Here is a 27,336-nt window from a genome sequence, read left to right as displayed (position 1 = left end):
ACTGAAGAGCTGACGTCAAGACAGCAGAGCAACATGGGCCGTGTGTAACCCCACCACTCACGCAAATAACCGAAGGTGTGTAATTCAATCGTCGTTCGCGGTGCGGCGCTACGGGAGAGTTGACGCAGAGACAACGGAATATCGCAAGTTACTGCAGCGCCTCATCTCCGTTCACGGCGGAACTAAGCATCGGAGATCATAGCAGTTCGGCGTAGTCTTGCAATAAGGCGTGGAGATCGAGACAACGGACCGTCGCGCGCCGCACTGCTTAGCGTCATCCTGTCCGCGCGGAATAGCAGCAGCGCTGACAGCACTACAGCAACACGCAGCAGACACACAATATAGCATGCCTAAGTGTCGCGATGCTTACGTAACGAAATTAACAACAGTAGCGTACTCAGTAAAAAGGATATGACTGAATTCGACTGAATTGTTGTATGTAAATCGTTTATTTCCCGTAAGGAAAATTATTTATAGCTGTGGTTGCGCCCAAATAGATCTGAATTTGATTGCTTATAATATAATTGCTTAACACGCTAACGTTTCAAGGACTGATTACGCTGCTACTGTACATTTACTATTTGTTAAAGAATTTGGTTTTAAGTTTCAGCATTGCCAACATAAGTGCTATTGAGTTGTGTTATTATTTTATGTTTGAATAGGCTCTGTCAGATAAATTAGAGTTACGAAAAGTACCAATTTATTTTATAGAAGTAGCGAGAGAAATAGAGTCAGTATGGATGGTATCTCAAGGATGTTTAATGAGGAATATCAGAAGGATAACGTAAAGGGGATAAAGCTGAAAGTACATGACAATGACATGTCAAGTGATTCTGATACCATGACGTCACTTAAATCTGAACCTGAGGAAGTAGATATAGGGAAGATAAAGACAGAAGTGGTAAATGATGGGGTGTTAAATGACTCTGGTTTACCAGCATCACTGTATAGTGAAAATGAGATATCAAAGAATGAGGCATCACTTGATTGTAGTTTTGCTGATGCTAACATGGTAGATGTTGCAGGGAATTCTAGTGCAGATCGTTTTTCAGATTGGAATGCAGCTAAAGAAGGATATCAAGTTCAAAATTTAAACTTGTATGGCCTATTGCAAGAGCTTTTGGTGCCTATTAAGAAAACTGAGGCATCTAATAAACAAACTAATAAGCAGATTAAGCAACTTAAGGCATCCAATGAGCAGATTAAGAAATAGATGGAACAGAGTAATAAAACTCAAGGCTTCCTGGTAGAGGAGATCAAAAGGTTCCGAGAAAATTTCAATGCACAATTAAAAGATTTGATGATAAACTCCAGAAGAAAGATGAAAATCTGAATCAAGTGACAGATTAATTTAGAGATGAAATACGTAAGGCAGAGGAGGATGCAGAAGTTGGATGGATGCAGAATCGGTAAGTACCAATATACAAAGGGAAGAAACAGAGCAATGGCATAAGAAGATTTCTAATCAGATGACTGATGTTAAGAAGGAGGCAAACAAGCAGATGAACTTTGTGAAAAAGCCAGATGAAAATGTTTCACAGTTGGAGTTGGAACAAAAGCAATATGTGAAGCTAGTAAATATTGTGAGTGCTGATACAGGAACCATGAAGACAGAGGTAGGGGAACAGGTGGAAGCCAAGGTTAGCGCACTAGTGTGTGATACTGTTGTAACTAACAACAATTTTGTATGGGTGCAAAATCTTATGGAGACTTCCAAAAATTCAGTACCAATGGGAATTGGCACGCACGTGATTTGTGGTGTCATATATGGAAGCAGAAGCAGGTACATGGGGATTAAGCGTTGGACGAGAATGTGAGACATATGAAAGTTTTAAGAAGGCGTTCCTAAATGAATATTGGACAGCAAGGAAACAGAATGAGGTTCTAAATGAACACTGTCAGCATAGAAAGTATAGTTATGAACGTGATAGAGGTTTAAAGAAGTTTTTTCAAAAACTATATGATAAAAACTTGTTCACAGTAAATGATAACAGCCAAACACTTGCAGGATAAAGATTTATTGAAATCCTTGACCACGGTTTCGGTATATCTAAATATACCTTCATCAGAAGCAAAAATACACTAAAATCACATCCTGCAGTGGAGATACATAAAACAATAGTGCCAAAGGCGTCGTCAGTAGTAAAACATCATCTCTACTAGACAACTTGGAAGAAAGAAATCATGAGATGGAATCTGAACAGAGACAGCCAAGAATTCTTAATGCAGCCAACAGGGGCAAACCAGTAAATGACAGAAGATATGATGGTTAGTGATGGTACAATAATGATCGAGGATCACATGGTCACGGATTCAGAGGAAGACATAGTGACTACAGAGGTAGAGGTGGTGGTGCTGCATTCTACAATGATAGGTATCAGAGAAAAGGGTTCAGTTAACACACTGAGCCAGAGGAGAAGTAGGTGCGATTCCTGATGAGGTCCGGTTAGGAATCCCAGAAACAGGACCACAGCCTTGACCAACAGTTGAGAACAATAGACTAGACAGTGATAGAGTAAGGAGAACTGAAGTTAAGCGCAAAGAGGATGTAATGTAACAGGTAGTTAAACATCAACGAAGAATGGCAGATAATGCAACAGGTAGTGGAGTAATATGTAGGATGGCACATGTAAATTATGTACAGGTCACTAATTTTCAAAATGGAGACGCAGAGGAGACTTATTGCCAAGGAAAAGATCTGCAACAGTTAAAAGGTGATGATGTTCTAAGTAGTGATGGATTAACAGGTAGAGAATCATGCATGGCAGAGTTTGTTAAAGTGTATGATGGTCAGCTACATAGGGAGCAATAGTATGACGCTAGAAACACGAGAAGAGATAGAGGAATATGTGCAGGAGAGAATAAGCATGAGGATTTTGATGAAATTGTTAGTTATGAGGAAGACAGAACTACAAAAGTGTTGTGTGCTGCAAATGAACATTGTTCTGGTAACATGAGTAGACTGTCAACCCAGTCACATTAGCGGATATGTGTTAGAGGAAGGGAGGTATGATTGGTGTGAAGATGGTGACTGTGTACGTCTCTTAGTAGATCAAAAGGATTATAGTGTGTATGAGGTCACAGGTGATGTTGAGAACACTAACTATACTAATAAGAGTGAAGGTATGAAAATGCATTCTGATATGGGATCTCCAATGACAATGTCGATGTTAAGCCAAGAAGATGATGAGAGCTATCAGAGTGACAAGAGACTTACAGAAAGGTGTGCAAATGTGCAGCTTTGGGATAAGTGTGTAAGGAGTGTTAGGAGTACAAGGAAAGGGAAGCCACCTGGTAGAGCTTTGTACAGGCATTGTGCAGTAACGCTTGAAGAGGATTTCGTGGCTGATAAAAATAGAGAGTCGAGAGTGCTAACCATACGAAAATTGGAACAAGGGGATGAAGTCTCAAATGACTTGCTAAAGGAAGATGCTGATGTTCTGGAGGAAGCTGTGCAACCAATAATAGAGGGAGAAATTTTCAGTGTAAAATATGACATCCTTCTAGATTCAGGAAGTCCAGTTAATGTAATGTCACAAAGGTTGAACACAGCATAGGTAGAGAAATACCAAATTTTCCTGTAAACGGTTTGTCCATTGTGGGTGCTATTGGTACAAAAGGTAAAAAAATGTAAAGGAGCAAATCCTGATTAGAGTAAAGTTTAATGTGAAGACTTACGATGTTTCAGCACTGGTTGTGCCTGGACTGGCATTGCCTTTGATATTTGGTGTAGAGTGGTTAGCAAACCAGCAAGAGTACTTAGATTTTAGAAATGGGAATGTGAGGATAGTTAATAAAGAAGAAGAAGAGGTTATTGCAATCAAGGGTGCCATGAAGGCATGTGAAGAAATTGGCAGAGAAAAAAAAAATTGCATTATGTGTTGAATGCCCCTAGTATGCGTAATGGAAACAGTTGGTGATAGTTGACACGCAGCGACACGGCATCGCAGATCGTTACTGTTATTTGATTCCAGGAAAATGATCTATTTGCCGTGTGTAAAGTTTAGTGGTTGTTTCGTGAACTCAAAACGTAAGAAGGATCAGTAGAAAATCTGGTATAAAAAAGGAGTTACTCGGGAACTTGACTGTCGATGTGAAGTGATGAGAAATAACCTCCCAACTCAAAATTGGCGGGCAAAATGCTTTTTTATTTTCGAGTTCTATGGAGACGACGCTATCGGCGAGTAATACAGGCAGGTCAAGTCTTTTAGTGTGAACGGCTTGTAACTTCCTGTCATTGTTCACGAGACTACTGGTAAACTGGCACCTGGGCTCTATTTCAGCAGGTGTGCCTACTGTTTTAAATTGGTTAGCTTATACGTTTCACGCTGTGATCTGCTTACTGTGGGACGGAACAGATCGATTGCATGTATAAAATCGACAACAGACTGACTCCTGAAGACTAAAACGCCTTTTGGTTCTTAAATGATGACGTAAATCGACATTTTCATAGAACTGCTTGAAACAGAACAGTTAGTGCTGAACTCTCTGCTGAATGGATTTGGATTTTCTGTTGGCGTCTGCCAGATAATGCTTCGTAGGAATTTTAGTTTGGCAATATGTTAGCCGTGTTGTATTTGAAAAAAGCGTGAAGTTTGTTTACAAAATAAACACATGATATATTGGCAATATTTCTGTAATGAATATTAGATTGACATCCAAAAAAATGTAATTGGTAGAGAGCCAATCTGTGGGCTTTCCACCCTTGACAACTTAACCAAACACAAAACTAATCATGTTCAGATACTGTGTACATGATAACGCATATGATCTGCTCAGAAACGCTTGAAGACGAATTGCGGGATGGTATGAAAGAAACAGGATACCTGTGAGTACACTCCCAATCCGTGTCCGATCGAAGCTGCCTTGTCGTCTACGGGTCGATAAACCCTTACCTTCCTTGCTTATTCACCAAGCGATGTGGCGCAGTGGTTAGCACACTGGATTCGCAAGCGGGAGGAGGACGACGGTTCAAACCCGTCTCCGGCCATCCTGATTTAGGTTTTCCGGATTTCCCTAAATCGTTTGTGGCAAATACCGGGATGGTTCCTTTGAAAGTGCACGGCCGATTTACTTCCCAATCCTTCACTAATCCGAGCTTGTGCTCCGTCTTTAATGACCTCGTTGTCGACGGGACGTTAAACACTAATCTCCTCCTTCCTTCTTCATTGTGAAGGCCAAGATTTATACCAGGACAATCCTTATTTGTTTCAAGGCTATTATGTGTAAAAACAGGAATTCTTCAGAATTTTCATGACTCAAGAACTGTGATTCGCGTTACGAGAAAACTTACGAGAGGGAGGTACTGTATGGTTTACTATCTCACCGCAGTAAATTACATCCTGTAGCTGTTTGGGATATTTCATGAATCTTTAGAACATTATGTCTGTAGCACGTAATGTCTGGGTGTATCCTGAATGCTGCCTGTATTAGAATCGCAGCAAAAGACCGGTAGTGACCTTCAACTGGCCAAACACCGCGTACCATGAAACAGACAAGAAATAACATTGCCAAACCGTAAATTGGAGCCAGAGGGCTCAGAGAAATAATTCACATCAGAATCTTTTATGACTATCGAGCATAACTTCTAACCTTCCGTTCATAAATGGGACAAATATCAACTTTTCTCCTTCAGCAAAAGTTAAAATTTAAATTGGACTGAACCCGTAACTCCAATTTACAAATGGCACCAGCGTCTCTCCACGCTCTAGAAAAATATAAGGAGCTCTTCCATCTTGAACTGGAAAACGGGCTCTGATAACCTCGCTGTTGTGCGCCCTAAAACGCTAATAATCATCATCATCTTGAACTGGAAAAGAAACGTATATGGACACTTATTGATTACGGCGATGTTATCCTGAAAGGCCTTTCTCAGGGAAGCTCACAGCGCTTGGAATTGGTTATTAATGCCTGTGTTCGTTATATCTGGGATGTTCGATTCTTTGATCACATTTCACTATCATATGCTGAGCTGTCCTGGCTGCGTGCAGACAAGACAGAGATTTTTGTACCCTCTGTCTTGTCTACTGCCTTATCAGTGAACACTGTTCCTCATATATCTCCTCGACTTTAATTCTCTTTTCTGAACAACGTGGGAGAAACACCCGTTCCCATCGGAGCAAAATCCTTTCCGTTCCGCTCCATAGTTCAACCACTTTCTCGAAGTCCTTCTCAATAGCAGGAACCCTGACTTTGAAATAAACTCCCGCATTATATTAGAGAACTGAATAACATCTCCAGCTTCAGTCAGTGACATATTTACTAAAGAAACAAAGAATACCGCTGTCCCTGTACGCACTCGTTACCCTTGTAGATTACTCTTTCCAACTTAGTCTTTCTCATTTCCGGCTATTCTTAGACGATGCAGTCTCCTTAAATTTCGCTTCTGCAGAGCTTGTTACATCGGGAAACATCTATTTTGTGCTCTCCTTGTGTCTGCAAGTATCTTTATAGTCACTATTGTCATTATTTTTATAATTACTATGTTCACTGTTAGTAGCAGCAGCTGCAATAATGTAGTTACTGCCGGTATTATCTTCACTTTTTCACTGTTGTTGTTGTTGTGGTCTTCAGTCCTGAGACTGGTTTGATGCAGCTCTCCATGCTACTCTATCCTGTGCAAACTTCTTCATCTCCCAGTACTTACTGCAACCTACATCCTTCTGAATCTGCTTAATGTATTCATCCCTTGGTTCCCCTCTACGAGTTTTACCCTCCACGCTGCCCTCCAATGCTAAATTTGTGATCCCTTGATGCCTCAAAACGTGTCCTACTAACCGATCCCTTCTTCTAGTCAAGTTGTGCCACAAACTTCTCTTCTCCCCAATCCTATTCGATACCTCCTCATTATTTACGTGGTCTACCCACCTTATCTTCAGCATTCTTCTGTAGCACCACATTTCGAAAGCTTCTATTCTCTTCTTGTCCAAACTAGTTATCGTCCATGTTTCACTTCCATACATGGCTACACTCCATACAAATACTTTCAGAAACAACTTCCTGACACTTAAATCTATACTCGATGTTAACAAATTTCTCTTCTTCAGAAGCGATTTCCTTGCCATTGCCAGTCTACATTTTATATCCTCTCTACTTCGACCATCATCAGTTATTTTACTGCCTAAAGAGCAAAACTCCTTTACTACTTTAAGTGTCTCAGTTCCTAATCTAATTCCCTCAGCATCACCCGATTTAATTAGACTACATTCCATTATCCTCGTTTTGCTTTTGTTGATGTTCATCTTCTATCCTCCTTTCAAGACACTGTCCATTCCGTTCAACTGCTCTTCCAAGACCTTTGCTGTCTCTGACAGAATTACAATGACATCGGCGAACCTCAAAGTTTTTACTTCTTCTCCATGAATTTTAATACCTACTCCAAATTTTTCTTTTGTTTCCTTTACTGCTTGCTCAATATACAGATTGAATAACTTCGGGGAGAGGCTACAGCCCTGTCTCACTCCTTTCCCAACCACTTTTTCATAGTGAGTATAATTTACTCACACTGCCACTTCAGCCACCTAATTTATTTTAATACTAGTTGTCATATTAAAATTGTCATTTCTTAGGTAACTATGATATAAAAAAAGATACTGTATGTGTGAAACTATGGCCCAATGGCGGAGATGGCCATATGTCCCTAATCAGATCAGGCTAAATAAATGCGAGGGCTATTCGAAAAGTGAGGAACGATCGGTTGCGAAATGGAAACCACTGTGAATATCCGATGAGACTTTTCACAGACGTTTTGGGCAGTGTCTCTAGTATGCCCGTCGATCACATCAAGACGTTGTTTTCGGTTGTGAGCGCACTGTGAGGGAGTAAAGGGGCCTAGAACAATAAAGGGGCCTAGAACAACAATGTCTCCCGCCAAGTAGGAGGGCCCGCTGAGAGGCTTCGCCTTAATGAATGTAGCCCACCTAACACAACTGCCACGCACTTCCTTCTTCATGGCAATTCTCAGCCACACTCTGCAAAGGCAGTGAAGACGCTCCTGCAGCCTTTTCATCCACAACACAGCCGTAATTGGCTCGTCCTGAGTATCATCTCTGTTCACATGAAATGCTGGGTACGAACACAACACTTGGGCACAGGCTACACACTGTAGACCAGCATAGAGAATTATCGGAAGGCAAAGGTGGCTGCCTTCTATGACGATGGTGTTGGAAATTTGGTATAACGCTCCGTCAAATGTATACGCCTGAGCGGCGACTATGTAGAGAAGTACCTGGAAGGAGTAGCTAAATGTGCAAAGAAAATAGTTTTGATTTTCACTGTTGTTTCCATTTCGCCACCAATCCTTCCTTACTTTCCGAACAACTCTCGTAAATTAAATGAAAAATGAACAGTAGCACTGAATTCAATGAAAAATTGGAACACAGAATAGTATCACAGGCAGCAGGAGGTTTGCAGAGTGGCAAACGTGCCCTGACGTAGCCGCTGGCTCCAAGAGCGGCCCTGACGACACTACACCCAGAAATTCAGCACTGCGAAGGTAGCATGAGTTACGTTATTTCACAGGTTACGAAGAGTAATGAGAAACTAGACCCTTCACTCCCTGATAAAAGTTAATCCTGATACAAATCGGACATCAGTTGTAAGCCTAATATATGGTTATTCAATAAAAGTGTGATGCAACAGTTAGAAGCTGATTTATTTATTTATGTTTTTTTTTTTGAGGCGTCCACGACCTATCATGATATCCAGTGACAGACGCCCTGACTAAATTTATTATACTGTACACATATTCTTAGCTTTCCTTGTAAATCACATAACCGCCCCATCATTCGTTGTTGTTGTTCTCCCATCCAGCGAGCTACTCGGGAAATTTTAACTTAATGGCTTTAATGACATCCAGCTTGTAAGTATGGGGTCTTTCGTTCACATCACAAAGAAGGGCTTCGCATTATCACTGAAATAAAACTGAACTCATTCGAGGAACGTAAAATTTGAGGTCCCACAAGGATTGATACCCGGCCCATTCCTGTTGTTCTTCCAACAATTCAAGCACGCTTTGAAAACTGTAATGTTTGTTTTCAATTGTAGCACACCAATCACGGAATCTAATTCAATATTACCAAGTAAACTTAGATGATACATAACAGTTCAACGACTCCTCTAGAACAAACAGTTGACCTCATAATCTCAGAAAGATTCATATTGCGCGATTTACCACACCTAGAAACAACATGCTAGTTGACATTAACAGTCAGAAACTGTGTACAGCACCGACTGTACCGTTTATCGGCGGTTGAAGTTGTAACATTATGTGATTGCCTTATCATTTTAAATCATTCACTAATCGAGCAGTCGCTCGGCAACAGCTACAGTTAGCAAATAATGTTGCGAGAATGTAAAAGGTGAACGACCTGTGACGTAACTTGTTTATTGTCGAAGCGCCGTCAGAGATGCTGTGAGTTATTGACTTTGAAAACCGCGGCGCGAAAAACGGACAGAAGAAGAACACTTTTTTACACATTTTTTTTTTTTTTTTGATGTACGAGATATTCTCGATGAACAGCTACTCATTCTTCTCTTGTCTCCTGTAACGAGTGTCGGACGCGCATGTCTTGCCGCCGTATTATTATTGTTAAAAATAATATTGTTCTAGTGTAAAGTAAATGTGTAATACTAAAAGTGCCTAGCAGTAGATTTATTGTGCGACGTGTATGTGAAAACGTCAAAGGAATTGTTTTCATTACGAGAAGTGCCAGTCAAAACGGCATCCATGTTAAATCCTTCGTTGCAGTGTAAGTTCACTATTAATTGCCATAAATTCAGATTTAAATGGAACTGGTGTATGGACTATTTATTTAATATAGACTCTATGTCTCACTCCTTCATGAAGTTATTTGTCTTTATGTTTCTGCCAAATAGAGAGTTCACAGTCACGAATACTTTCGTCGAAATCGGACGGAAGTTGTATGCGGCGAAATATTTTCTCCGCGCCATGTTCTATTGGTAAATGCATGATAAACTACGGTCCCTTAGGAAATTCATGTTGAGCTATCCAAAAATAATTATATTTTGAATAGGCATTTACTCTCTTCCGCAATGCAACTTCCGACTGATCAGACGATCCAACAAGAAACAACCGCACACGGTCGGCGTTCGCAAATATGTTTCCACCGCTGATTATAGCTATATGTTACAGCACAAAAGTAAACATATTGTTATAATTAGCGGCTACGAACGGGGACATTTATAACTGTATGTTTATGTATACACATTACGTAAACATATCGTTATAAAGTGGATCATGAGTTAAAAGTGGAGTAGATAAATGAACCAGGAAACTCAGTTCCGCATTGTTTGTACCTCTATTTGCGTTGGTTTATATTTTACATATTTTCACTCTTTCTTGTTATATGGACTTATCTTGTGTGGCAGTCGACCTAAAATAAATAAAGTATTTATTCTGTACGAGCGAGTAGTAAAAAGATTGGCTAAAGCAGATAACTGTACATCTTGGAGAGGCTTCCTCGAAATTCTTTCGCCAATATCTTGTACATTTAGTTCTTAATGGTATTTGCAGTTCATAATAAATACTAGTTTTAGTTGTAGCTGAACCGTGATTTAATCGGTTGCAAGAAATAACACAAAGATAATTGTCATAAATACTTGGCCTTGGCCTTCTTGTTTTGGGTTCAAAGTGTAGTCGCGGAAATAACTGGCATTCGTTTAATATAAGTGAGGCTGTATCGCTTTTTTCGATGTAGCCACCTACCTGTTAATTTACTACGGGCGGTTTCGATTTAGTAGGTATTATCAGAAATAGCTTTAAACATGTAGTTAAAGTTAAACGCACCCTTGACGTATCAAAAAGTCATGGTTCTTTTAGATTGTGGAATAGCTTACACCGTTATACATTCCTTTTAGTTCTGCTTGTTTCATTTTGTTTAATACGAAGAATGAATCAACGAATGACCGCCTGAATGCCCATCCAGTTTTCTGGACAATATTCCTTATAGTCCTGGAAATCGCTCGGTGTTAAATCAAATGTTGTGTGGGGTCAAAGAATCGCCTTTGGAAACTTGTGTACGTTTTCATGACATCTTTGCAGGTTTTCGTAACCTTTAAGAGTGGCTACTGGACAATCCACCGTTGACAGTCGCAGGAAAGTCTGAGCGCATTGTTTAGCAGTTGGAGATTTATCTGCTGGTAATCCCCTCGCATGCTTCTGTTTTGGCGTTACTTTCACACGTCATATCCACCGATAATTAATGATTAATACAATAGATACACTTTCATTCTGAGTTGCAATATTTAACAAGTGCACTGTCTGACCTCTTCATAAGGAAATCTGGGTCGGTATAGTTTACTTATTCCTGAATTTACAAAGTATGGACGAAATTGAATAGAAAAATTTGTATTTTTGTCATGTTAGTAGAACTTTTACATAATTTTTCAAGGCGTTACTGATGTTTAAAGTATCAATAGTAAGGGGCTTTCATTGTGCAAGAAATTCATCCAAAGAAAGCGAAGGAGTAGGAAATAAAAGCTAACCGGATGGGGTAAGAAATTTGAGGAAGTGTTGGTTATAGATGAGAGTCACTTGGGGAACTGAGATGAAACATCAAAGGAAGTGTTAGAGGTCGGAAGACCACAGGCAAGTACTTTTCGGGAAAAACCAACTTCAGGGTGCCAATGATAGTTCTAATTTTCGATTAATGATGAGATGGTTCCTTTGAGAAAGAATCCTTCCTAAATCCAATCTTGTGCTTCGTTTATAATGACTTCATTGCCGCTTGAGTGTTAAGCTCTTCATCTGTATCTACATCTGCACCCACAAGATACGTAACGGTGTGTGGTGAAGGGTACTTTTGATACCACTATCTCTTTTTCCCCTCTTCCTCTTCCATGGACAACTGGTAAAAGCTAAGGCCGACAGTCCACGCCTTCTTAAGAGCACTAATATCTCTGATTTTTTCGTCGAGACCATTTCACGAGACGTATATTGGAGAAAGTAATATGTTACCTGACTCCTCTTCCTGGAACATATGCTGTCAGTATTTCAACTATACACCTCTCCGTGATGCACGGTGCCCCTTTGTTGCATCTGGCACCTTCCATTTGCCACCGTCTACTTAATTTTCTCGCCCTTGCTAAATGATCCAGTGATGAGATGCATGTGAGCTTCATTGGATCTTACCTATATCATCTATAAATCCAGTTTCGTGTGGGTTTCAGACTGATGAGCAATACTCAAGTATGGTTAGAACAATTATTTCCTTAAGAGTCTCCCTATGTACCTCAGTCCGGCATTTTCTTTTCCTGCTGTTTGTTTTATGCGATCTTTACATTTTAGGTTCCTGCAGAAGCTATTCCTATGCATTTTACGGAAATTTTATCGTCAGTAGCATGAGTCTTTTCGCCTATTTATGTTTAGTTCGTTACATTTATTTACGTTTGTGTTTTCCTTCATTTCACCACAGTCTTCCGACGTTCCAGACAGGACAGCAGATAGCAGAAACGACCAGATACTGCTTGAAGAATTTTGACATCATCCAGTACACCGTTTAGACACTGTAAGCTGTAACAGCCCTTCACATCTGTCGATTTCGTCCCATTAAGACGATATTAAGTTCTACTTGCAAGAAAGCTGTGGCTTCATTCACAGATCACTTCCTGTTCTCCAGGGGGAGCAAGAATACGGCTCGCGAGCCTTGCCGTGACTCACGGGCCGTAGTGCTCACCCTGGATGCACAGTTCACTCACTGCCACGCCAGGCTGTCTGAGTGGGTGGAGGGGGAAGGGGAAATTACGAGAGTGTTATTTATAGTTGGTAGTGCACTCACACTGAGTATGACTTGCTTGCACAGTTTGTATTTCTCAACAACAGAGATCACAAACGAAATAGATTTTCAATATTATTTAATTATTTCTGTCGCACTGAAGACATAATATAATTTTATCTGGTACAAACTGTTGGCATACGGGCAGATGCAGACAGTTTCACAGATTTTCTTCAGTTTCGTAAAAGCAAAATTATCTTTTACACAAATATGCTGATCAAAATATTGCAGCACATTTTTAACTTCATTATGGAGATGTGCAAACTCTACCTGGGCAAAAAATGTAGACGTCCTTGATAGGTTTAACGTAACAGGATTTAAAACTGGGATTACAGTGTAGAATAATCAGTACCATCCGGATTGCACAGGGACGTTCCGACTGAAATGGCTAATGGTCTCGGAAACAGTTGAAAAACATATGTACGATTGACAGCGCCCTCAGAACGTTTAGAAAACTGTCCATGTAATTATTTCAAGGCCACAATGAATTCTTCAAACCTCACATACCCTTTTTTTCATACTTTTCTTTCTATATTTCGCTTGCACCTCTATTTTTTCTTGAGATGAATTTTAGCAAACACAAGCGCTTCTCGGTGAGTATCTAGATGTGTTTGCTCAAATCTCGTTTTGTGAAGGGAAAGGTCGTGAGAGCGAAATATACATCAACGGTGCGAAAACAGTGTTCACAAAAGTATCAGGAAGAGACAGCCACCAGAGATGGACAAGGTGGAAAACATAAATACAGTAACATTCATAACCAGTATCCACAAATACAGTATTTTAAAGAAATAAACAAATTTATTCATGACTGCATTGCAGATGATATGCTGCCAAATGACGAAAAGGGCCACAAAACGGCCGACCTGTAAAAATCAATTTCCACTAATAATATAATTTTCAGGTCAGCAATCTAAATAAATCAAACGAAATGCACGTGTAATGGTGTTTAGGCCTAACCGAGGATGATATTTGTATTGTATATTACAGAAAAAGATCGAACCGCAAAAACTTTCACACAGATGTCAAAACATGCTTGGCAAATAAAAAAGAAATAAACTGTATTTTGTATAAGGTGGGATTTGAAAAAATAAAAAAATAGCAAATTTTATATAACTTTGGTTTACTGAAAAACAATTGAAACTACCTCTTTAACTATTTTCTTTACTAAATACGTCCTACAGAACTTTCCCTGACAAAGACAACTCAAACTTAACCTACGCATTTATTACCCACAATGTAGAAGCCCAACACAATCTGACTGCTATATATTGACAACATGACTTCCAATAATTAGCGCAAAAGAATGGCACTGAATTCCAAGAAATCCTAAAATAAAACCAATAAAAAAAATGAAATTACAGAAATATGAAACTACCTCCAGCTCTGTTAATTGCCTAAACTCATTTCAATAATGAATCTCGATAGTGGAAACCCCAGTCTTTTTCAGAAGTTACTTACCTCAGAGAAAATCTTCGTAACACGAACTAAAGCAATTACAGCAAGTAGCAACAATAGCCAGTTAAATATAAAGATTCTGACCACTATAGACTCCAATTACTAGGACGCATATGGTTAGCGAAAGAAAGATTTTGTTGAAGAGCAAACAATGTATTTAGAAAATTTTACCATATTCATGTGACATCCAGTTCCAAAAATTATATAGTTGTCAATAATTCCACTGCCCAAACATTATTAACCATCCATCCTCCTACATTTCCTTCAGTATTTTCTTATAAACATGTCATTTCATCTCACTATACAACGCATGTCCTACCAACACAGAGTCTCCACTAAGAATATCATGTCCCTACAGTTCCATATCCACTCGCTAACTGCCAGTCCGTCCAGCCACAGAATCTCTTCCCGAGGGCGCAGAGCGCTGTCAGCGATATTAACACAGTCTATAGTGCTGCCAATAAACAGGATTCTTACACAATGTATAAATAACTGGCTAAGTAGTTGGGAAACTAGAGGCCAAATGCAGTAAAAATGTATAATTCATAGCTTTAAGACGACGATAACGATAGTGCTAAAATAATATGGCGTGAGTTGATATTTATATCTGCTACATCTACATCTATGTGAATACCCCTCTAGCCACCGAACGGTGTACGGCAGAGAGTACCTTGTACTAAATATGTTTCACGCCACGCGCAGATAGAGCGAGGTAAAAGGACTGTGCTTATGCTTCCGTACGATCCCTAATTTCTCATACCTTATCTTCATGGCCTTTAAGCGAAATGTACGTTGGCAGAATCAGAATCGTTGCGCAGTCAGCCTCAAATCTTGGCTCTACGAATTTCCCGAATAGCGTTTCGCGAAAGAATCGCTTGTTAATCTAACCTACCGCTAACAAATGGAGGCCGCGGTATGCACCCCTACAGTTAAAGGAAACAGTCGGCAGAGCGTAGGGCTGGTCGCTGCAGCGCGTCACGTGGGTGGTTAACGTCAATTAGCGGCTGGGCTTTGAATCCGTGGGAGACAACGCTGCGGGGCTGGCGCTGTTTTAACCTGGCCGCAGTTGCCGCCGCACAGACGGGTGTCCGCTGCTCTCTCGCTGCACTAGACTGCGGGGGGACTTCCGAAATGTAGACAATACCCGGGGATCGGCATAGCTTACCGTGCCATTCGCGCCCAATGAGTGCGCCTCGGAAAGGCAGTTCTGGGAAAGTCGTCATTATATTTTTCCAACCTCCCCATTGTTGTAGACTATGACATCTCGGAGACACACGGCTGCAGTGTGTCTTACTACGCTGAACTTAACTGATATCCATCTGGGTAGCTGAGTGGTCAGCGTACCTGACAGCCATGATGAGAAGCCGAGTTCGATTCCATGTACTATCAGGGATTTTTCCTTGTGTGTGTGGGTGTGGGGGGAGGGGGACCTGGGACACTAGGCATCTCCGCACAGTAAACGGTGGGATGCCGCACGCGAAAATTGCGAAAATTTTGTTGTTGATGATCGTGCAAATGCAATGAAGAAAATATTTTATATAGAGTTTCAGATAGCGAAGAGTAACTTTCTAAGTACAGGTGTATAAAAACTGAGATCTTGGAGTCAGTAATGTTTATTCTATTTGTAAAAATTCCGAAACACTGCTTTTCCAATTTTTTATTACATGCTAGTAACTGTGAAAAAACTGTTAAAACACTTCAGGACAAATCAAGCCAATTTTCAGACATTACCCAATAGTGGAAATTTTCGTGTTTCAATTTAACTTTCATCAAATACATAAATTTATATCGTCTTTTTTCTGTTTTTCGTCTTTTCCGTAGTTTCTTTAAATTCTTATAGGTATATACCGTCTGCGACAAATGCGGGTGAAAGAACGCCACAAATCGGCCGTCTGGAGTATGGAAACTAACGAATACATCTCGAGGACCACACAAATGAGTTAACAGGGCTGAAAATGGTAACTAACACCGAACGATAAGTTCACATTACGAACTTTGTGCCAGAAAAGTTGGTTTTAACCTAAAAAACAAGTGAAAGACACGACAAAATGTAATATAGCAGCATATTATATCCACCACACAGTATTTTTATTCTTTGTATAATAGGGAACGTGTATTACAGGGCACTGATGATGCTTCCGAAATGAATAAGAGAAACGCGTATGGCAGTAAATAATTTGCCTTCAATTAGTTTGCATAGACGGTACATACTTCCACGAATATAAGTTTCTAGTTTGAACATGTAATTTCATTGTAATTTTATACTTTTTCTGTGTCCATTTCGCAGTTTATAAAATACTTACACATTTTATGCATTTCCTAGGAAAAGCATTGAATTAATATTTATTAAACTAAACATTTTTCCAAGAAGTTGTAGGCATTTTACGTATATCCTAGGCATTCCATATAGTGCCTTAAATTTACACTTTCCTAGAAAAAAATACACGATATTTATCTAAATATTTAATTAAATAATATGTTACTTCTACTGCTGCCAGATGTACACGTGTTTTTTATTGAAAGGATCAGTGTCACGAGGAAGAGATTTCTTAGAAACATTTTATGAATTTTCAGTTAAAAATATTTACTACACTTTTTTTATCCAATACGCTAAAATTAGTTTCATATAGGGCTTTGAGGACTTACTCAGTGAGGAAGGAGTGCGTGACCGGTTTGGAGGGGGGGGGGGGGGTACCGAATACGAATCATGCCTTACCTCAGAGATATCAATTCAGTGTCAGTTTCAAGCTAGGCGGAACATGTAACTCATCTCACTAGCTGGAAGTGTGCCCAGAACCATTTGTCCTGATATCTGAAAACTATTTGTCGTTCACCGCACAACTAAAGCAAGCTGCTTCACCCTCTCCCATCACAGATCTTGGGCAGTCTCTTGTTGTTGGCTACCGTACTTCTATTTTTCCATTTTGACTGTTATAACTCTTACATCATTACACAGATATGAAAAGGCTCGGAAGAGTTTGCCCATATCTCGGTGGACGACGGTTGATGGACTATTAACATTCTAACATTCTAGATGATTCCAGGCGAAGTCTACAACGCAACGCCTCGCCGTCTGCCACCATACCGAAAAGGGATACTACATTCCTCTATTAGACGTCTCGAATACGGTTGCTCTCGAGTGTAAATGGAGAGGTTTGATAAATTAGAATCGTTTTTAAAAGAGAGGGCGGGTAGAAAGTTTGGCTGTAGAGCAGGACAGTCTACTCACCACCATCTTGAGCACGTCGTCGCGCACATTCCTGTGGTGTTGGCAGATGGCGTACGCCGACGAGTGGGAGAAGATGACGGGAGCAACGGAAGCGTTGATGGCGTCGATCATCGTCTGGTGCGACACGTGCGCCAGGTCCACCATGATGCCCAGACGATTCAGTTCCCGCACCACCGTCTAGAAAAATAACATTGTATTGACATTTTGGCTGCAGACCAGATCGGTAGCTTACACTAGGAAGGCCCACTTTGTTACTGAACCGTTTTCATTAGAAAGGACAAAAGTATGACGACAATTGCGCTAGTTGTAGGTGATCAATGAATGAACTAAACTGACGAGCAAGTTGCAGTTTGCAACTGGTTGGCTCAGTGCAAAATAAGTTTTCTTTACTCTCATTCTGGAAACGAACTTGTCAAAGAGGGCCCGCATCTCGTGGTCGTGCGGTAGCGTTCTCGCTTCCCACGCCCGGGTTCCCGGGTTCGATTCCCGGCGGGGTCAGGGATTTTCTCTGCCTCGTGATGGCTGGGTGTTGTGTGCTGTCCTTAGGTTAGTTAGGTTTAAGTAGTTCTAAGTTCTAGGGGACTGATGACCACAGATGTTAAGTCCCATAGTGCTCAGAGCCATTTTATTGTCAAAGAGGGTGGAGGAGCGGACGGACAGAGATTCAGGGCACTCTCTTGTCTTCGAGGTGGGAAACTGCCCTAAAGGCGGAAGAATCAGCAAGGGTCAACGGCATGAGGACGCAGAAGGCAATGGAAACCACTGCGTTAAAGTCACATTACGTGTATCCATACGACACGTGGCCCGTAATTGAAAAAGTGTGATGATGATCTCTCCATTGGCAAAAGATTCCGGAATAGTCTTCCATTCGGATCTCCAGGAGGGGACTGCCAAGGGGGAGGTGGCCTTGAGAAAAGTTTGAATAAGTAAAGGCACGATAACGTTCTACGAGGCGGGGCGTGGAATGTCAGAGGCTCTAACATGGTAGGAAAGCTAGGAAAACTGAAAAAGGAAATGCAAAGGCTCCATCTACTCGTAGATATAGTAGGGGTCAATGAAGTAAAATTGAAAGAAGACAAGGATTTATTGTCAGATGGTTATAGGTTAGTAATACCAACAGCGCAAGAAAATAGTACAATGGGTGTAGGATTCGCTATGAATAGAAAGGTAGGACAAAGAGTGTGTTAAGGTGAACAATACTGTGATAGTGTTGCTCTTATCAGAACAGACAGCAAACCAACGTCGACAACGATAGTTCAGATATATATGCTGACGACGCAAGCTGAAGATGAAGTGATTGAGGAAATATATGATAACATTGAAAGGCTAATACAGTACGTAAAGCGAGATGAAAATCTAATAGCCATGGGGGACTGGAATGCAGTTGTAGGGGAAGTTGCAGAAGAAAAGGTTACTAGAGAGTATGGGCGTGGGACAAGGAATGAGAGAAGAGAAAGACTAATTGAGTTCTGTAATAAATTCCAGCTAGTTATAGCGAATATTCTGTTGAAGAATCACAAGAGGAGGAGGTATACTTGGAAAAGACCGAATGATAGCGGAAGATTTCACTTAGATTATATCATGGCTAGACAGAGATTCCGAAGTCAGACTAACAGACTATCGCAGAGGAGAGAGCAGATGGGTGGAAGCTTCTTGAGGGGGAAGACTTGTCCCATGTGACAGAAGAAGAAACAGGGGATCCAGTATCAGCATCAGAATGTAAGAGAGCTTTGGAGGAGTTAGGATTAAATAAGGCTGTTAGATAACATTCAATCAGAATTTCTTAAGTCACTGGGGCAAGTGCCAACTAAAGGACTAATCACGTTGGTGTGTAGAATGCATGGGTTGGACCACATACAATCTGGCCTTCTGAAAAATACTGTCCCCACAATTTCGAAGACTACAACTGCTGACAGGTGCGGGAATTATTGCACAATCAGCTTAACAGCTCATGCATCCAAGTTTGTGACAAGAATAACATACAGAAGAATGGAAAAGAAAACTGAGGATGTGTTAGGTGACGATTAGTTTGGCTTTATGAAAGGTAAAGGCACCAGAGAGGTAATTCTGACGTTGCGGTTGATAATGGAAGCAAGACTAAAGAAAAATCAAGACACGTTCATAGGTTTTGTCGACCTGGAAAAAGCGTTCGACAATGTAATATGATGCAAGATGTTTACACAACATGCACTAGAGCCAGAGCGAATAATAAGTGTGGAAGACCAAGAACGAAGTGCTCGGATTAAAATGGGTGTAAGATAAGGATGTAGCCTTTTACTCCTGTTGTTGAGTCTATTCATCGAAGGAGCAATGATGGAAATAAAAGAAAGTGACCGTAAAAAATCAATAACGGGCGGTGGAAGGAGAATATCAGAAGCAGACTAGCACTGGCAGAAAGAGCTTTCCTGGCCAAGAGAAGTCTACTAGTATCAATCGCAGGCCCTAATTTGAGGAAGAAGTTTATCAGAATGTACGTCTGGAGCGAGCGTTGTAAGGTAGTGAAACATGGACAGCGGGAAAACCGGAACAGAAGGGAATCGAAGCATTTGAGATGTGGTGTCGAAAATTAGGTGGACTGATGTGGTAAGGAATTATGGGGTTCTGCGCAGAATCTTAGAGGAGAGGAATATGTCGAAAACACTGACCAGCAAAAGGGACAGGATGATAGGACATCTGTTAAGATATCAGGGAATGACTCCCATGGTTACTAGAGGGTGCTCTCGAGAGCAAGAAATTTAGAGAAAGACAAAGATTGGAATACATTCACCAAATAGTTGAGAACCTAGATTGCAAGTGCTACAATGAGATGTAGAGTTTGGCACAGGAGAGGAATTCGTGGCGGGAGGCATCAAACCAGTCAAAAGGCTGATGAAAAAAGAAAACAAAAATGACGGGCCTATGACCAATTTTGGGGATGTCCGGTTCTACCTCACCATGGAAGGTACTTCCTATTAGTGGTTGGCTGATCGGCTTGCACTAGCCGCACCACGCACGAGCAAGTTTGTGGATGGCGCTGTTTGCGATCCTTTTACGGCGTTGATTACCATTGGTTATGTTTGCCACAGAGGAGCTTGATGACAGTGGAGTGGACCACCGATCCCGATCGCTATTTGGTAAGTAATATACACAGACCCGCAGCTGACAATGTTATTCATTGCATCACATACATCGAAAAATAATCTTAAACAAGGTAATTGGAGGAAATCAAGAATGAGTTCAAATGGTACAAATGGCTCTGACCACTATGGGACTTAACATCTGAGGTCATCAGTTCCCTAGAACTTAGAACTACTTAAACCTAACTAACCTAAGGACATCACACACATCCATGTCCGAGGCAGGATTCGAACCTACGACAGTACCAGTCGCGCTGCTCCGGACTGAAGCGCCTAGAACCGCTCGGTCACCGCGGCCGGCAAGAATGAGTCTACAGAAAAAATTCGGTAAATGCAATTAAACAGACGGAGTAAATATCGAAAGTTTATGGAACATTCCGTCGATTCTTGGAGGAACACAGACATATTAAAAACTTGAATACACAATAGTAATGCCCCATGATAACATTTACTTAACAGTTCGTTTCGAACAGGCATTCGGCTTCCTAGGCCATCGTCAGATTACGTACTACTAAACAAATAGTTCGCACAACTTCGGTCAAGTATTCACAGCTATACAAAGATTGTTTCTCAAAAATATGGGACATTTTACGAATATATCGATACAAAAACATTAACATAATGCAATACCCAAAGAGGTTCTGCACAAATAAATCTTATATTACATTATATTCAAGGATTAAAAGGTTATGAATATGTAAGCCAAATACGTTGTCCAAGTGAGTAATGGTACTGCTTTCTGAGTGGTAACGTGTTTGGCTGATATGCAGCAGGCCCGGGTTCGATTCTCGGTCGTGTTGGATATTTTCTCCGCTCGTGGACTGTGTGTTGTGTTGTCCTCACCATCATCGAATCATCACCGACGTGCAAGACGCTCAATGTGACGTCACCTAAAATAAGACTTGTAACCCTATGGCCGAACTTTCCCGGTCTGGGCCTCTGTGCCATCATTGACACACGATCATTTCATTTCATGGTACAGACTACTGTGCGACAGGCGGAAAAAGGGGCGGGGGCAGAGGGGACAAAGGAGTCTATGAAATGTGAGTGTGGAACATTTATAACGAGCATATTATTTAGTGGTGAGAGAAATATTAAGTGGCTGCTGCTACTTTAGTGAGCGTGAGTAACTGAACTATGTTTGGTCAAGAGGACGAGATCAGGATTCTTTGATTGGTAATTATAAATGGCCAGAATTTCGGGTAATATTAGTTTCCTGCTTTTGGTTCCTCTATGGAGAACATCACATTTAATGTCGTATAAATGACGTTCATTCAGAGCATATTCTGCAAAGTTGCAATCTTCCTTTTTCGGTCTCCAACTCCTTTCATAATCAGTCAGTCTGGTAGTTATAGCTCTTCGTGATTGGCCTGCATATAAATGGCCACAGAGATTGCAAGAAAGTAAAGATATTAGTACAATATATTTGGCTTATACAGTCACATACGTTTTATCTTTAAATATACTGTAATGAAGATTTATTTGTTCAGATACTCTTTCAGTATTACATTATGCTAGTATTTTTGTATCGACATATTCCTATATATTTCCATATTTTTGAAAACAGTCTTTGTACGGCTACGATCACTTCCTCCCTTATGTTGAAAATACACATTCTATACGCAGAAATAAAAGTAGACCGTATTTACTCGACGACTTTCACCAGGTAACGCTGTCGGCCTCCCTTGCAGGGAGTACTATGTTTCCTAAGTTAGCACGCTCTTTCACTCGGCTCACTACTGAAAATTTACTAAATTTTGTCATTAACGTGCTTCTTGTATGTGAATAACTTAATGAAATCCTGATAATACCATCATTTTATCTATGAGCTACTTTGGTTAAAAGTCCTACAACTTGTCCTTTGTGAGATACAAAGAAGTGACTAGGGCTCTGGTGTCACCATTTTCCGCAGCAAGTACATAAATATTGATTTTATAAAGTGAAACACTTGTTTCTCGCTGCAGTCTATACTTATTTATGTTCTAGAGGTATTTCGCCATTTACTTTTTGGCATCTTCAGTAGATTTAATATTGAATAAAGTAGTTTCATTTTTATATCCAATAGTTACAGGTTAGAAATCGGTTCTCGCCATAATTTTTTTAAATAAATTACTACTTGTAGCTATTAGGTTTTGACAGTGCAACTTCTAAGAGATAGAGCAGATAATAGCCGGAGAAACGAATAACTGCCAGTAAAAATTTATTGGTATAAAACAATTTGGCGTGAAATGTCATTTAATCTATAACCGTCGCATATAAAAACAAGATGTATTATTTTCGATTAAATCCAGTGAAGATGTCTCAAAGTAATAGGCAAAGGAGGTTCGAACATAAATATATAAATATAGATTGATTCAAGGAAAAATTGGGAGAAACTTCCTTAAATTTTATGTTGTTATTTTTAATTTTTGGGCTTCCTTTGACGTTTCATTATTTAATTAGGTTGAAAACCCACAAAATTTGTATATATACTGCTTTTGACAATGTTGACTGGAATACTCTCTTTCAAATTCTAAAGGTGGCAGGGGTAAAATACAGGGAGCGAAAGGCTATTTACAATTTGTACAGAAACCAGATGGCAGTTATAAGAGTCGAGGGGCATGAAAGGGAAGCAGTGGTTGGGAAGGGAGTAAGACAGTGTTGTAGCCTCTCCCCGATGTTGTTCAATCTGTATATTGAGCAAGCAGTAAAGGAAACAAAAGAAAAATTCGGAGTAGGTATTAAAATTCAGGGAGAAGAAATAAAAACTTTGAGGTTCGCCGATGACATTGTAATTCTGTCAGAGACAGCAAAGGACTTGGAAGAGCAGTTGAATGGAATGGACAGTGTCTTGAAAGGAGGATATAAGATGAACATCAACAAAAGCAAAACAAGGATAATGGAATGTAGTCTAACTAAGTCGGGTGATGCTGAGGGAATTGGATTAGGAAATGAGGCACTTAAAGTAGTAAAGGAGTTTTGCTATTTGGGGAGCAAAATAACTGATGATGGTCGAAGTAGAGAGGATATAAAATGTAGGCTGGCAATGGCAAGGAAAGCGTTTCTGAAGAAGAGAAATTTGTTAACATCCAGTATTGATTTAAGTGTCAGGAAGTCATTTCTGAAAGTATTCGTATGGAGTGTAGCCATGTATGGAAGTGAAACATGGACGATAAATAGTTTGGACAAGAAGAGAATAGAAGCTTTCGAAATGTGGTGCTACAGAAGAAAGCTGAAGATTAGATGTGTAGATCACATAACTAATGAGGAAGTATTGAATAGGATTGGGGAGAAGAGAAGTTTGTTGCACAACTTGACCAGAAGAAGGGATCGGTTGGTAGGACATGTTCTGAGGCATCAAGGGATCACCAATTTAGTATTGGAGGGCAGCGTGGAGGGTAAAAATCGTAGAGGGAGACTAAGAGATGAATACACTAAGCAGATTCAGAAAGATGTAGGTTGCAGTAGGTACTGGGAGATGAAAAAGCTTGCACAGGATAGAGTAGCATGGAGAGCTGCATCAAACCAGTCTCAGGACTGAAGACCACAACAACAACAACTGCACTTGTGTAATGTAAAAATAAGAATGTACTTGTCTGATGTGATGGATTCAACTGAGTAACAAAGCACATAATGCGTAACCTACATAAACGTTTTTAAAAATATCGTCACCTTTCCAAACTCAGTGAGGCCATTGTGTTCAGGTGTTCCACCTTCACCGTCCACGGGAGAGGCGTCCGCCCTGCAAAAGAAGGAACATAGGTACGCTATAACTCGACTGCTAGAGTTGTTTACTAAATATGATTACAAAATATTCTCTGAAAGAAATGAAACACCTGTGAAATGCGAAAAATGAACACGTGTAAAGGTGTGAAGAACAAACAGTATGTAGTATGGGTGCTGGTAGAGGATTACGAAACCCATACGTCAAAGCGCAGTGCTGTTGGGAAAACACCGTACTCTATATTCCGAGGAGCCATACTGTCTTAATAATCTTAGAGATGTAAGGATGATATCGAAAACGATTACTGTAATTAACGATATTTCAGCATTTTTGGCCTCTCCGAAGAAGCGCCCAACATACTGAATGTCAGGTATTATTTGGTATTATTGAAAACAGCTAACAGCAGTATTCATAGTTTATTTAATATTCCGCAATGAATTAAAACTCAGATCAGATTCTTCTATACGGGTAATTGAACTCTTTAATTGACAAGGAAGCTCAAAATGTCCTTATGTGTCCAGAGATAGGAACACGTAATCCACCCGGGAAGACTGTCGATCACGATCGTTGTGGTGGTACTGGTGATGTGGTGTGGGGAAGCATCGTGCTGCACCCGCGTACTGACCTCCAACTGACCTCCAAATAATTGAAGATGGCACCCTTGCTGGTCAACGTTATCGTGACACTGTACTCTTTCCTATGTGCTTCTTTTTAGGGGACTTTTCAGCTGGGACTTCATGTTTGTGGATGACAATGCGCGACCGCATCAAACAGCGGAGGTGAAGGAATTCTTGAAACTAGATGATATTCTGTGAATGGATGGGCATGCCTTTCCCTGGACTTAAATCCCGTCGAGCAGGCGCGTGGCAGTACGTCCACATGTGCCACTGACCATCCACCAGTTGTCAACCGCGCTGGTGGCGGAATGGGAACATATCCCACAGGAAATCCTTACCAACCTCGTGACCAGAATGGGGGCACGTTGAAGAGTATGAATTGCCGGTAGTGGTCACCACACCCATTCCATTATGCACCATGTGCCGCCTCTCGTAATATCCAGGGGACTGTTGCGAATGACGGTGACTTCACTGTAATTTTTGTCTTTCAATAAAACTATCATTTCCGTTCGTCTCAGTGCGTATTTCATTCGATTACCTTCTATCCTTGAATGTAGCCTTTTTTTCTTCCAACGGTCCAAGTCTCGTCGATTCATGGGAGCCGGCCGGGGTGGCTGAGCGGTTCTAGGCGCTACAGTCTGGAACCGCGTGACCGCTACGGTCGCAGGTTCGAATACTGCCTCAGGCATGGATGTGTGTGATGTCCTTAGGTTAGTTAGGTTTAAGTGGTTCTAAGTTCTAGGGGTCTGATGACCTACGCTGTTAAGTCCCATTGTGCTGAGAGCCATTTGAACCATTTTTTTTTCTTTTTTTTGATTCATGGGCGCTATGTTGCTTAGCAGCTAAACATTATGCGCAGATTACTTTGTCACTTTCGCCTTATATCGTCTTATACTTTTGCACACCAGGGTATATATAAAAGCCCATTTCAACACAGCGAACTATAGAATACAGGGTGTAAATTTTAAGTTGACAAACCAGATTAGTTCGGAAAAAAGCTTCCTATGAAAAAATGTGTAGAATCCAAAGTTGATTATTTTCGAGGGGTACATCTGCTATAATTAGCCAGCCATCCCAACCCCTTGGGGGTGGGGCGGGAGGCAGCTTTAAAATTTCAAATCGGAACCCCAATTTTTTATTGCAGAATCAGATTCTACATAAAAAACTACGTACATTTTGTCTTAAACATTTGTTTTGGTTATTGGTAGTTGGCGCTGTAATTCAAGAAAATCCATTTTTGCGTGGAAAATGGTTACGGATAAATAAAAAAAATACTTATTTACTTCCTAAATTTTGATTCGCTAAAACTAAAACTCCACCTCTGTCCCCATAGGTTGGGGTTTGAGAGAGAGGAACTAGAGTTTTACAAATGTTGACTCAAATAAAGTTTTACAAATATTTGGGTCAACATTTGTAAAGCTCTCTAATTCCCAAATCTTTGTAAAACTCAAATTCCTCTCTAATTCAAAAATATTTGGGTCGACGTTTCTAAAACTCTAATTCCTCTCTCTCAAATCCCACCCTATGGGGAGAGAGGGAGAGTTTAGTTTCAGCGAATGAAATTTTACGAAGTAAATAGGTATTTTTTATTTATACGCAACCATTTTCCACGAAAAAACGAGAAGATGGGTTTTCTTTAATTACAGCGCCAACTACCAAGATTCAAAATAAATCGTTAAGACAAAATGTACGTAGTTTTTTGTGTAGAATCTGATTCTGCAATAAAAATGGGGGTTCCCATTTGAAATTTTAAAGTTGCCTCCAGCCCCACCCCCAGTGAGCTGGGGTGGCGGGCTTATTTTAGCACCAGCAGATGTCCCCCTCGAAAATAATCAACTTTGGATTCCACACATTTTTTCGTGTGAAGCTTGTTTTTCGAGTTATTCTGGTTTGTCAACTTGAAATTTACACCCTGTATACAAGGGAAAACCATCGCTACACAGAAAGAACCTCAGGCTCTATGGCACAGAATTCGCAGCGCACAGGACGATCACAGACGCAGTAATGGACTTCACATCGCCTAACGAAAGAATCACCACACTGAAAATTAAGTCGGAAAACAGAGCATACACGCACACACACCAATAAATCACCACAACAAATGGTTCAGACGGCTCTGAGCACTATGGGACTTAACAGCTAAGATCATCAGTCCCCTAGAACTTAGAACTACTTAAACCTAACCAACCTAAGATCATCACACGCATCCATGCCCGAGGCAGGATTCGAGCCTGCGACCGTAGCGGTCGCGCGGTTCCAGACTGTAGCGCCTAGAACCGCTCGGCCACTACGGCCGGCTCACCACAACAGGAAGGACCCATAGGCCATTGAGGACTTTTGGACAGTAATGGAGGAGACAATCAAGAAAATAACTACACACCGAACTAAAATTATTCTAGGAGACTTCCAAGCAAAACTAGGA

The 27,336-nt window shown here is 40.6% G+C and overlaps 1 protein-coding gene across 1 annotated transcript in view; it reads right to left on the bottom strand.

The window, feature by feature from the left end:
• The window catches only part of LOC124802968 (dipeptidase 1-like), a 309,953-nt gene that overhangs the window by 134,467 nt on the left and 148,150 nt on the right, over nucleotides 1–27,336 (bottom strand). The window contains exons 6-7 of the mRNA XM_047264059.1: nucleotides 24,246–24,315; nucleotides 17,479–17,655 (exon numbers count right to left, since the gene is read on the bottom strand). Coding sequence (XP_047120015.1) covers nucleotides 17,479–17,655; nucleotides 24,246–24,315 — 247 coding nt within the window. The remainder of the gene's footprint in view (nucleotides 1–17,478; nucleotides 17,656–24,245; nucleotides 24,316–27,336) is intronic.

The sequence above is a fragment of the Schistocerca piceifrons genome, chromosome 6, assembly GCF_021461385.2.
Source record: "Schistocerca piceifrons isolate TAMUIC-IGC-003096 chromosome 6, iqSchPice1.1, whole genome shotgun sequence".
Taxonomy (NCBI): domain Eukaryota; kingdom Metazoa; phylum Arthropoda; class Insecta; order Orthoptera; family Acrididae; genus Schistocerca; species Schistocerca piceifrons.
Note: the sequence above shows the minus strand (reverse complement) of the source record. Positions and strands in the feature narration are given on the sequence as shown.